Genomic DNA, 12107 nt, shown 5'->3' on the forward strand with positions numbered 1-12107 from the left:
GGCCACTGCCGTGAGAATATTTCCCTGCCAGGGATATGGGGTGGGCGCCCCTCACTGCTGAACCATATGGGAGAAGAGGGACGTGGGGACCTCCATCCTCTCCCAACATCACCCCAACATTGTCTTCCTCCTTGCCACCCTCCCTCTGACAGTCCCACCCTGTGGCAAGCGCTGACTGTGGGTGACATGAAAACTGGCCCGGGGTAAGCGAACCGCGGAGCGGCGCGGAGGTTGGCAGTAATCACCGCTAAGAGAGTTTGATGGAAAGCGCTGGTTTCCTACAGCCTCAAGCTATCCTGGTATTGCAAACCCTTTCCTAGTGTGTACAAAGGGTTTAGTTAAACCCACAGAAACCATGCAGGAGACCCCTGCTTCTGTAGGAGAGACAGGGCTGGAGCGCAGCAGGGTCCCGGTGGGGCCAAACGTGGGGGCTTGGCCCGCTTGTAGGCGTGCGATGGTTGCAAGAAGTGGAAGGAAAAACCCAATAAAAGGAAGGAAGCGTTGCAGGGTAGGAGGAAGGGTCTCCTTGCCGCTGTCCTCCTGCGTATCTTTGCAGAAGGCAATGCCCATCTCGTCTCTTCCTTCCATCATCGTGTACGTGCATGGGAAGCTTTTCTGGTTCAGCGTGAGCGGGTGCGGTGACTGGTTTGGGGGGGCTCAGTAGGTGTTTCTGTGGTGTTTGTCACCCTTTTGCAGTGGCCATGCAGTGTGTTGTGTCGCTCCCCCCACACCAAAGCAGCGCACCCTTTTTTTCCTCCTGGCTAGTTTTGTTCTCCCTGGAAGGGGGATAATGTGTTGGCAACCAGCTGTCATCATTCCAGGCATCTCCGGTGCTGGTGTCTTTGCAAACTCGTAAATAATCCGTCGCCGTGTAATTTTTCTCTTCCACTGTTTTCTCCCTGAGCGCACAAGCTCAAGCAGCGTGCGCCGGGCGACTTGCAAGGCTCTGTGCCGCAAAGCACTGTCTTTCCTTTGCCTTGTCTTTTCCTCACCTCTTGTTATTGTATGTCTGGAGGGGAGTGGAGAGGGAGACGAGCCTTCCTCGTCCCCAGGCCCCTCGGTGGGGTGGCTCAGGGCTAGGAGGCTGGGTGATTAGCATTGCAGAGCACACTGGGATAGCGGGCAGTCTTGAAGTATGTGTCAGGTTGTTTAGTGTGTCGTTGCAGCACGGTTGAGACCTTGGGAAACAATGTCTGCTTCTCACTATCCTTGGGCAGGGACTGGACGTGATTCGGGGGAGCCCCAGGCCAGGGAAGCGGTTTCTCTGGGGAGAGCGGAGGATGCCGGGGGTGCCATTGCAGGAAGGGCTCATCCTCACCTGCTGTCGGTATCAGCAGTTGCATCGGGTTCCCCTGAGCTGCGGCAGAGGAGTTATCCCGTCTCGGATGTAGAGCTAACCTTGGATGTTAATGAGCCTAACAACCATTTGTTCCCCAAAAAAGTCCATGCTGTAAGTGATGAACATTGGCGCCTTTACCTGCCCATATTGGCTCTCTTCCCCACCAGGCTTCCTGGTAATCGGTATCCCCAATAACCTGGTAATCAGTATCCCAAACAACCCCATTTTTCAGGGAGACAGACACCTTTGTGTCCATCAGAGGCAGCCCTGGCCCAGGCCTGTCCTTAGGGTGGCTGTACCAAACGCCCGGTGTAGCCTGGGTTTACGTGTACGCGCTCAGCCTCGATGCTGTAGGCTCCCTATGGGTTTATGGGGTTGAAATCTTAAGTAGCATAGGACCTCGCTCTGGCATCCGCAGATGGAGCCTGGATAAAAAGCCCCCCCAGATTAAAGACAGCTCCCTGCTGACAGCTTTGAGAGCTGTCAGGTAGTTGGTTTCTAACCCATGAGCGATGTTTTGCATGACTCATGCCGTATAGCAGCGTCGGGCGGGACACAGTGAAGCACGCTGCCGAAGTCTAAGCCTATTTCATGATCCCCCTCAGCTTTGTCGGCCTGACTGTGACTCCCACCAGGGAATGAAATCGGAGTCCTTTGACCAGCCGTAATTTCCATAAAGCCACATTGATTAAATGATCCTTTCAGTCTTTATTAATTGAGTCCCCTGGAGGGGAAATGGTTCCCCACGGCCCCCCCAATCCACAGCAGACTCGAGGGGACCGTGATGCACAGGGGTCCCCCATCTCCTGGCGCAGGGGTCCCCGGCACCATCGGGAACAGCCCCCCCCGTTATTAGCAGCAGCACGGGTGGCCCTGCGCGCCGCTATCGGGCGTCATCGGGCCGAGCGCGCTGGTCCCTAAGCAACCGGATCTTCGGTCCAGCGATTAATGTGCCTTTATTTATCGTAATGAAAGATTAGAGGGACGTGGCATGCGATGGCTGCGCAACCTCCTGCACGAGAAACATCTCACTCGTGCGGTTTTGGGGGCCAATTTTGTGCGTACCCCCTTTTCCTGCGGCTGAGTGAGTGTTTGGGGGTTCCCCTCCCCAGATGGAGGTTTAATCCCTGCGGGTACCATGACATGAGCCTTTCTGGGGCTGCGTGACAGAGGCTAATGTAGCGTACATCTTTTAATCCTTTTTTTAATCTAATTTTTCAAGGAGGTCAACTCCTGCTTTATTTAACATGTAGCACTTGTTATTATAGGCCTGCTGCCTCATTCAGCGGCTCATTTGGTGCTGTCTGTGATGTGATGGAGTGCTCGGTGAAACCACATCATTTTGTGGAGTTCGGGGGGGGGAAAAAAGCCCTCTGCCTCTCCCTCATCGCGCGGTCCATGTCGCTTCCCAGAGGCTGGTGTCAGGCGAAAAATCCATTTGGGATGTCGCAGGGTTACTCAGAGGGATGGGCCCCGAATCCATACTGGAGTGGAACAGAGCCAAACCCCCAGAATCACCCAAATGGGAGCCCTTGAGCTCTGCTTTTTGCTTGGGGGTGCGACTTCAGACTTTGCCAGGCCCCTGCCCCAGGTTTGGGGTCCCGCAGGTGGCTCGTCTCAGCTCATGTAGTACTCTTCCCGGACAGGGCGAGTGTGGCCCCAGAGGACCAGGGCACGATTCGGGCAGCACTTGCTACCCCATCTGCTTGTTTTTCCCGTCCCCAGGTCAAGGGCAGGCTGAGCGAAACGTCTCGAGCCTATGCTTTCCATTGCCCTTTTGCCTTAACTTTCGCTTGTTCTTTAATTTTTAGAAGAGACAACTACCGCTCTGACACCCTGGAAAGGTCAGTAATTTGGGGCCCCTGCAATGCCAGCGCTCCCCCTGCTCCATTTCCCCGTGGGCCCCTCCAGCTCCCGCCCCACATTGTCCCGGGGGGAGCCGTGGCACCCGCTGCCTCGACCTCCCGCCCCACCACCCCACCACTCCCGCTGGTATAGCAATGAAATAGGGCTTTCTTGCTGTTGTCTAGCTGCCCTCCCATGCTGCCTCCTCCCCGCCAGCCTACTGTGCCCGTCCGGTGGTGGTCTGTGCCCTCTGCATGCCTTGTCCCCTCACCGCGCTCCCCCGCTCCCGCGCTCCCTCCCCATCGCCGCTGCGCTCTCCTGTCACCAGGGCGAAAGCAGGGATGTCTCTGTCGTCCGCTTTCCCCATTTTGATGTGTAAATGAGCCTTGTGGCAGGTCCTTCCTCCTCTGGGATGCTCCTAGTGCCTTTTTTCCGGGATGAGGTAGGGGTGGCGAGGCGTCCGGTCCTCTTCTTGGCGTTATTTGTGGCCGGCACTCTCCTATGCAATCTTACCCGGCCAGCTGGCTTGGTGTCATCTTGATTCTGGGGCTCCACAGCCAGGTGGCTTCATTTGTGATGCACTGAGTGGCCAGCCCTCGGGATGACTCGTAGATGTTGGGAGGGCTATGGAGGTAGCTGTTGCATCTCCAGATCTGCCCTTGCGCATGGCTTCCCAGCCAATGCCAAGATTTGGGGCTAAGTGGGAGGCGTTGCGAGGTGTCTGTGAGTGTGTCGGAAGAGTGCTACTGGCAGGAGACCAAGTGGTTAGTGGTTCTCAGTGCCCCCGTCGGGCTTTGAAGCGAGGGGATGAGTCCTGGGGTTTCAAAAGCACAGGTTGATCAGACCTTGTGAGCAGCCCCGCTCCAAGAGCGCACCAGCCTGGATGCCTTCCTGACATCTTTTCCCAGCCTAGTGTATCCCTGGGTCAACTGTTTGGGGTGTTTTGGTGAAAGCCACTGGGTCAGACATTCTCCACATCCTATCCCATGGTGAGCTATGAGCTCCTCACCCCCTGTGATCCCCAAAGGCATGGATGGTCTTGGATCTTCTTGACCACCTTCCTCAACCCATCTTGTTCTTCTTGAGAAGGTCCGGGCCCCTGGGCAGAGCCTGTTGTCAGTGGTGAGGCCCACACCAGCTCTGGGGAGGTGCAAAACACCGAGTCTTGAGTGTAGTGCTGGTGGTGGTGTCTCTGTGGGGCGGGCAGGTGGTGATTGTGCCCCCCAAGGAAGACCATGGGGTGGTCACCCCCGTGCCTGGCCGAGTGTGGGCAGTGGTGGGCAAAAGCTATCATCTCCCCTACAAGTGTGGCTGGGAACTTGGACGGATTTTGGAGGAGGGGTTGGAGGAGGTCGGTTGGCGGCAACGAGCAGGGGATGGTCTTGGGATGGGGACTCGGGGCTGAAGCGGGACCACGGCGGGGTGTGTCCCAAAGATGGGGTTGGCTGGTGCCGTGTTCTCAAGGACGGCGTGGGTGGATTGGGGTGGCCCGGGGAGCTCTTGCACGGGGCAATGCCACCATGCGCAATAGCACCGGGGGCCCAGACGGTGTGGGTTTGTTGGGTTTGTTTGCTTGCTTGATGGGTTTTGTTGGCGTCGTGGCTAACCAAGCCGGCGTTCCTCTCCCTTGCCGCAGGCCCCGGCGCAGTGCACGACGGCAACAACGGCGCGTGGCGGCGAGGCGCCTGCGCGTGGCTGCTGGCCCTCCCGCTCGCCCAGCTCGTCCGCCAGTTTTGACCCAAGAGCCGGCCCGCGGAGCAGCGGTGGCGACGACCACGGCCAGCGAGCGCAAGCAGAAAGGAGAGGAAGAAAAAGAAGAAGTGTTCACCGTTTCCGAAAATAATCATAAGAATTGAGAGAGTATCCGGCCAGGCCACCTGGGGGAGGGGGATTGAGGAAAAACACGCAAAAAACCGCAACGGGAATTTGGAAAGGAGAGAGAGGGAAAAAAAAAAAATAATCCAAGGCTTCCTGCTGAAGATGCAACGCGACTGAGTCTTATTCTTTTCCCCCTATTTTATTTTTCTTTTTGCCTCCCACCCCTTTTTCCCCCCCGGTTTCGCCGTTCTCTGCCGCGGGCCAGTGCGGAGGATGGGCGGGGCCGTCGGGGCGTGGCGCTCCCCCCCACCCCTGTCCCCTTCGCCACCCCCGCCCGCCAGCCCCCTCCCACGGGGACCCCTCTGTCCGGAGTTGTTCTTTGCCGAGATTTCCCCGTCTTCTCATGGACCGTGCCGCCATTTGTGTTCCAGAATATATATATATATATCCACGTATACATATATATATATATATATATATATAGATCTTCAACAGTTACCACGCCACCACGAACGGAAAGGGAGGAAGGAGACCGGCGTCGAGCCACGCGTTCATCGTACCACCCGCGGACATCGTGAATGATAAGAGATTCTGAGTCATGGTTAATTTTATTAATTATATTTTCTGATACGAGCCTAGAACTCTTAGTTCCTAAAAAACAGAAATGCAAAAAAGAGGGGAGAAAAAAAAAAAAAAAAGAGAATGAGAAAGAAACAAATCCAGAAAGGAGAGGGGGAGCAAGCGGAGAGAAGAGATTGGTTCGCCGAGTGCTGCGCACCCGAGGAAGCGACCGGCCAAGGAGGTTTGCGAGCTCGGCGAGTCAGCATGGAGGAGGAGGAGGAGGAGGAGTCCCGCACCAAACCCCCCCCGAAACCGGCCCAAAAAGCGGTCGTCCGAACAGTTCCTGCCAAGGGCACGGGCGCCGCTTGCCGCGCATCTAGGCGGAGGGAGACGCTGAATCTTTTTATGGGATATATATATACAGTATATATAAATATACATATATATATATAAATTTTTTTTTTGTTAGCGTTCTAGCCACGGTTCCCAGCAGGGTCCTTCCGCTGCCATTACTGCATGCTGTATATGGAGTTAGGTGTGTATCGGTCCTCAACGAGACGAGCGTCTCGGTCCACGCGTCCCCGAATCCCCTCGCCTTTCCGTCCTCGTGTCGCCGGCGTGCCGGGGACGAAGGGCCGCGGGGGGCCGGGGCCCCTCTCCGTCGCCTTTCACCGCGCGGCCCCGGCCCCTTTGCGGCGGAGTAAAGCGAACCGAGGGACAGAGGGAGATCTATATAGCTCAGTTTTCTATTTTTTTATATATATATATATGTATGTATATGTGTGTGTGTGCGCGTGCGTGTGTGTGTGTATATATATATAAAAAAAAGGAAAAGAAGGCGAAGCGATCGGCGGGGGCGGCCGAGCCGTCGGCCGAGGCGCGGGACCAGTCGACTCGCGGTACGTTTCGGCGGGGAGTCTCCCCCCGCGGTCGGTTTTCCTCCTTCGGTTTCCTTTCCTTCCCCGTGGCCGACGGCGGGCGGGGGGCGTGCGGGGGGCCCGGGCGCGGGCGGGCGGGCGGCGAGGGGGCTCTCTCTGCCTATCCATTAAAACGATTGTTCCATGTGGCCGCTCCGTCTGGTTGTGGTGCTCATTGCCGCGGGGGGCCGGGGCCGCCCTGCGCCCGCCCCCGCCCCCGCGCCGGTGGGGACAGGGAGGGACGGAGGGAGGGATGCCGGGAGAGGGATGCCGGGTGGGAGCACCGAATCATTGCCCCGGGCCGGGAGAGCGTCGGAGAGACGGTGCCCGGAACTCGCCGGCGAGCCCCCGCGGGATGCTGTCGCAAGGTAAGGCTTTGGTGAGTAGACGGGGAGGGCGTGGGGCGCAGCTCTGCCCTATTCCCACCACGCAGGATCCCGCTCAGGACCCCGAAAGGTTTCCGTGTAGCCCTTTGCCCCGGCGGCGCGACGTTGCGGGGGATGCTCGCGGAGCGGCCGAAGCCAGTCCCGCGGGAAGGAGAGACGGAGCAATGCGAGGTGGGTGTAGGAAACCGGGTGCCCCCGTGCAAAGCTGAGTACGGGTGAAGCACGGCGGGACGGAGCCACGTGTCTGGGTGCAGGTGTAACCTGACGGCCCACACGGGGCCAGGTGTGCGTCGGGGCTTGTCTGGGCTGGTGTTTTGGGGTTTTGGGCTGATTTGCAGAAGGTTCCTCGGTGTGTTTGGTCCTCGGCCTCAACTGTAGCCTCCAGGCCACGGGCTTCCTCAAGGAGTCTGGCATGTTTTTGTAGGATTAGAAGCTGGTCGGTAGCGATGGCAGAATTGGTTTTGGGGGGATTTTGTGTTTGGTTGGTTTTTTTTCTTTCTTTTTTTTCTTCGCCCTATGTTTGTGCAGCTCAAGAAATGGGCACGTAAAACGGGGAGAGAGCAAAAGGGATGGCGAGGTGTTGCTTTGTGGTGTGACGTGTGGCAGCTGAGGGATACCGCTGCCGGGAAAGGGAAGGCCGTGCCCTTACGGCTTCACGGCACATCCCAAGTGAGGGACGGGGGACAGGACGGCTGGGCGCGAGCAGCTTTCTGCATCGCAGGGTCAGGATGGCACAGGAGGAGGTGGCTGGCCAGCCCAGCCCCGTGGGGGTGTGCTGAGCTGGCACTCCCGGCCCCCGTGGTTTATAGGAGAGTGTGTTGCGGCCACCTTTGTCCTTGGCAGCAGATATCCCTCTCCCAGGGAAAAAAAAAATGGTGTGGGGTCTTAGGAGTCCCAGGCAGGGATGGTCATGGTAGAAGAAGCTTGGCACCCGGATGCTCGGTGACGTGGGGAAGGGTGTGACCCGGCACCCAAGGGTGGGTATGGAGGTACCGGGGTTCACTCTCTCACCCTTTAATGTCAAATTTTGTGGTGCTCTAGGTGAGGTCGCAAAGGGCGTCAGGTGGCAGGGTTTGAGGGACAGAGAGCAAGTTAAAGAGGGAGAGGCTGGTTGATGGATGCATTTATGTATGTATTTATTGACACGTGTCTTGTTGGGAGGGGGAAGGATGGATGTCATGGATGTAACAACTGTGGTCCTTGTTCTTAGACACAGGCTGGGTGCTGCCAAGGGCCATGGAGGAAACCCCTCCTCGACCCGGGAAGGGGCCGTGTCGCCTCCCCCAGTGCTCGACGCTCATATAAAAGGGGGTGATGTAGGTGAGGTGTTGGGCCATGCCGTGAGCTGGGGCATTCGGGCGTCTGTAGGGGTTTCTCACTTTCATTAGTGAGAATGCTAATGCCAGGGACTGCGTGCAAGAGGCGAGCGCTCCTTCATGGCACCTGTAGTTATATTGTACCAGTCCTGGCTCCCATGTGGGGTTTTATTTTGAAAGTGGCTCAAAACAGAGGGTTTCCCACAATGGGTGCCCACACTCGCCTTGCTGCAGGGAATATCGGGGAAGGCTTCTTGTCTGGGGCCCCAGCACTGATGCAAAAGGGAGCGTGGAGGTTAGGATGTAGCTCATCCCATGCTCGAGGTTGGGAGGCTTTCTGCCAGCCCAGAGAGCCGCGGGGTGCCGGGGCAGCATGGGGCAGGCGGGCAGCTCTCCCCTCCCAGACCCATCCCAGGAAGGCTGGTGGGTTTTTGGGAAGTGCTTACCTTTCTGCCAGGGTCACCTGAGGGGGACAGCAGAGACAGTCCTGATGTCTGGAGCTGCGGTAGTTTGTAGTGGTCCCGGGATGGAGCCGTTTGCTTGGCCGACTGCTGCGCACAAGCACCCGCCGTCAGCAGGAAAGCAGTTTGCTGCAGAATTTGGGGATAAACTCTCAGGACCAGGCTTTTCATCTGTGTGTCAGGGAAGGCAGAGAGAGGCCTGCTCCCTCCGAGGGGATTGCACCCCCCCGATGCATCTGGCATCGTCCTGCAGCCCCTAGTCCCCCCACTCCCCCTGTGGTTGCCCCAGGTGCCCCCAGAGGCGTTCCCATCCTGCGACATACAGCTGAGGGGCATCAGCCTTGGGATCTCCTTAGGGAAATGGGCTCTTATCCTGAGCGTGACTCGGTGGCCACGCAAGCTCTGTTGGTGGCACAGCAGCAAGGGGACCAGGCACCCGGAGACGCTCAGGCAACGGCCGTCCCTGGCTCACACCTGAGCTGGCTGGCGAGACGTGGGTCTCGGCGCTTGGCAGCAGCCGGCCCCACGTTAGCGGCGCTTGTTGAATGGTTTTTATTTCTTTTTTCCCCAGTTGATGGGGTAGAAAAGTGCGGCGTCCCCAGGGGGGCACGGGGTACAGCGTAACACCTCAGCCCGGCGGTTTAAAGGCGAGATGGTAGCTGGGCCGGGAAGATGCTGAGGATCGTGGCTGCGTCTCCTCCTGGTCTTCACCATCTTTGTCCTTTGAGGAAGACATTTTGTCCATGTCACATGCCGTGAGATCGTGATAGAAGCAAACCACCCTTAGGAGCGTGTCGCCTGCAGATGCGTCCCTTGCCATGGCGGGGGGGGGGTAGGTTTAGTTGTCAGAGCGTTGTTACAAGACGATGGAGGAGATGCTGGGAGCAGCTTGGTCACTGGAAGGAGGCCCCCAGTCATGCCGCTTCTGCTGAATGTAGGTGAGCGATGAAAGCAAAGCCGGTCCTTACCGTGCAGGGGGTCGTCAACAGGTACGTGCTCATCGGCGGCCAAGGGATGGAGGCAGGCGGGACCTGGGACCCATCGGCGGAGCCGCAAGGCTGGTTCCAGGGGAGGCGGGAGATGGGGCAAGGGACGGCCCGACCAGCAGCGGGCCCCCAGTTGGGGAGCTTGAAGTGTCGCTGTCTCAGGGAGATCAAAAGATGCTCCAACTAAGCGTTGGGTGAGGCTGCAGGAGCGCTGGAGGTCGCGGGCGCTCAGGAGCCCACCCGGCTCAGCGCAGTGGGCACCATGTCCCTCCCCGGGCCACACGGGGGTCCGCGAAGCAAAGCCCTGAAGGTACAAAGTTCGTCAAACTTTATTGATACACTGCACAATCACAACCATCTCTTATTCTTGCCGAATTAGAAAAGGTTACAACTACAATGTAACATGCACAAATCTCAGGTAGTATAGCCACCCTTGGAATACAACGATCGACGGAAACTCAAGACTGGACGTCGCGGCCGTCGGCAGGAGACACCTGGGAGCCGCGCTCCCCCTGCCCCGGGCGCCTGGCTGCCCCCCGAGCGTCCGAACGCGGAGAGCAGCGGTCGCGAAGGGGTCCGCTGCCCAGCCGAGCCGCAGCGGGGCCGGCCGCGACAGCCAACACGGTCCTCACAATGGCACGTTACACGGCACGAGAAAGTCGAGCGCCGTCCTGGCGGAGAAGGACAGGGGAGCCGACCCAGCCCAGGGAGGAGAAGAATGGAGGGGCATGGGGAGGGGGGGGATGGCCCCGGCTCTGCCAGCCTCGGTGCACGTCGCGGCGTCTCACTGCTCTTGCCTCCGCCCTCTGATACGCCACAGCCTCTGGCCCCGCGTGTCTGGGGCTAGTTCAGATCTTCTGCCATCAGGAGAGAGAAATGTGGCGCTGGGAGGCGGTGGGGACGGGCCACCGCGGGGAGGCGCGGACAGGGAAAGGCGCCGGGGTATCTCCCGCACCTCAATGGTATTTTTGGAGCGGGTGCATGGGGAAGGACGTGCCAGCTGAAGATGGTGGTGTCCCCGCTCTGCGATGGGCCGTGGGCTAGGACCGGGATTGCCGCCGGCGGAGCAGCAGAGCAGCACCGCAGGGACCGCGGGACGCGGACTCGCCCGGTCAGTGCCGTGCCGTGCCAGATCCCTGCCCATCAGGTAAGCCAGCGTGTTGGGCCAGCGCCGGAGCAGCCCCCCTGCCTCGGGCCAGTGGGTTTTGCCAATCATCATCAGCCATGGTACATGTTGAACATCCAGTGAGATATTTTTTTCTTGTAGCTGTTGCTTTTGTTTGTTGCAACAGCCTTGGTGCGGGGCCCTTGGTGCGGGTCCTGGGCAGCCCATGAGAGCAGGGACAAGGCGGGGTCGCGCTGCATAGGCGATGGGGAAGCAGCACGACCCAGCCTGGATGTCAGGGTTTTGTTTTTTTTAATATCATCTTGCGTGCTGAGGCACATCAGCCCGGCTTCCTCGCAGCCACAGAAAGTGGGATGGCGGGTAAGGAGGGTTCAGCAGCAGCAGAGGGTGCGTGGGAAAGTTGGCGTGTGCAGGGCCATTGCTTTTAAGCCACCTTGGTTATGGAGGGAGAAGGCAGAGGCAAGGCGCGGGGAGGCATTGGGTCAGGACAGGAGGATGCTTTGTGTGCTTGCTCAGCGGGTCGCTGTAGAGTTGTGTCCCTGCCGGAGGCGTCTGGTGCCGCATGTGACTTTTCAGGCGCAGAATGGGCGCGTCCATCCCCAGACAGCAGCCCCAAGGCATTCCGGGTTGGCTACAAGGCTCGGGGCTTCTGCCACACACCCAGAGAGGGGGGGCCACAGCACAGGGCACTGTGGGGTGCGTGGGCTCCTACGCATGGCAGCCAGATGGCTGCTGTCATGGGCAGCAGGGACGGGGGTGGAGGCAGAGGTTCCCAGGATGGCTGGAGGAAGCAGAGAGTCTGGATGCAGCCAGTTTGTCGCTGATGGCATGTCGCAGCAAGGCGGAGCGGCAAGCAGTGAGGGACATAGGCGCTGTCCTTATCCCTGCCGTGCCAGCACAATGAATCCATGGAGCCTGAGCCACCTCTGCAGGGTCAAACACACCAGCGCCTCCTCGGTCAGGGGTTTGCAGCGTGTGTTGCAGCTGGGGGGGGAGGTGAGGGGTGTCCACGGTTCTTCCGTCCCTCAGGGAGGCAGAGACACTCAGCGGGATGGTATGGGGAGGCCACGCTGGGAGATGAGCCGCGGAACAGCCGCTGTGCCAACCTCGAGGCTGGGCGTACGTGGTCCCATCCCCTCTGGGCACCTGCAGATGGGCGGGAGCGTCGGAGCTGTAGGAAAAGGGCTTTGTCACCTGGTGTTTTGCTGTGCTGTTTAGTGCCTCCGCCCAGTGCCGGTGGTGCTGTGCTTTTGAGGCGCAGGTTGGAAAACAAGCCCAGAGGAACCTCCCCGACACGTGCTGGCAGCGCATCAGGGTGAGCATGGTGGGGCAGGTCCTGCCATCAGCGGGGC

At 58.9% G+C, this 12107-nt stretch overlaps 1 protein-coding gene across 5 annotated transcripts in view; it reads left to right on the forward strand.

The window, feature by feature from the left end:
• Positions 1-6551, forward strand: part of LOC135316683 (protein CEPU-1) — a 354709-nt gene extending 348158 nt beyond the window's left edge. For 4 of the 5 annotated variants that reach the window (XM_064470905.1, XM_064470908.1, XM_064470907.1 and 1 more), the window contains 2 exons: positions 3151-3183; positions 4821-6551. In XM_064470905.1, the coding sequence (XP_064326975.1) occupies positions 3151-3183; positions 4821-4921 (134 nt within the window). In that variant the 3' untranslated portion in view covers positions 4922-6551. The remainder of the gene's footprint in view (positions 1-3150; positions 3184-4820) is intronic. The other variant, XM_064470906.1, reaches the window with a different exon arrangement.
• Positions 6552-12107: the final 5556 nt, after the last annotated feature.

This window comes from Phalacrocorax carbo, chromosome 21 (assembly GCF_963921805.1).
Source record: "Phalacrocorax carbo chromosome 21, bPhaCar2.1, whole genome shotgun sequence".
NCBI classification, from domain to species: domain Eukaryota; kingdom Metazoa; phylum Chordata; class Aves; order Suliformes; family Phalacrocoracidae; genus Phalacrocorax; species Phalacrocorax carbo.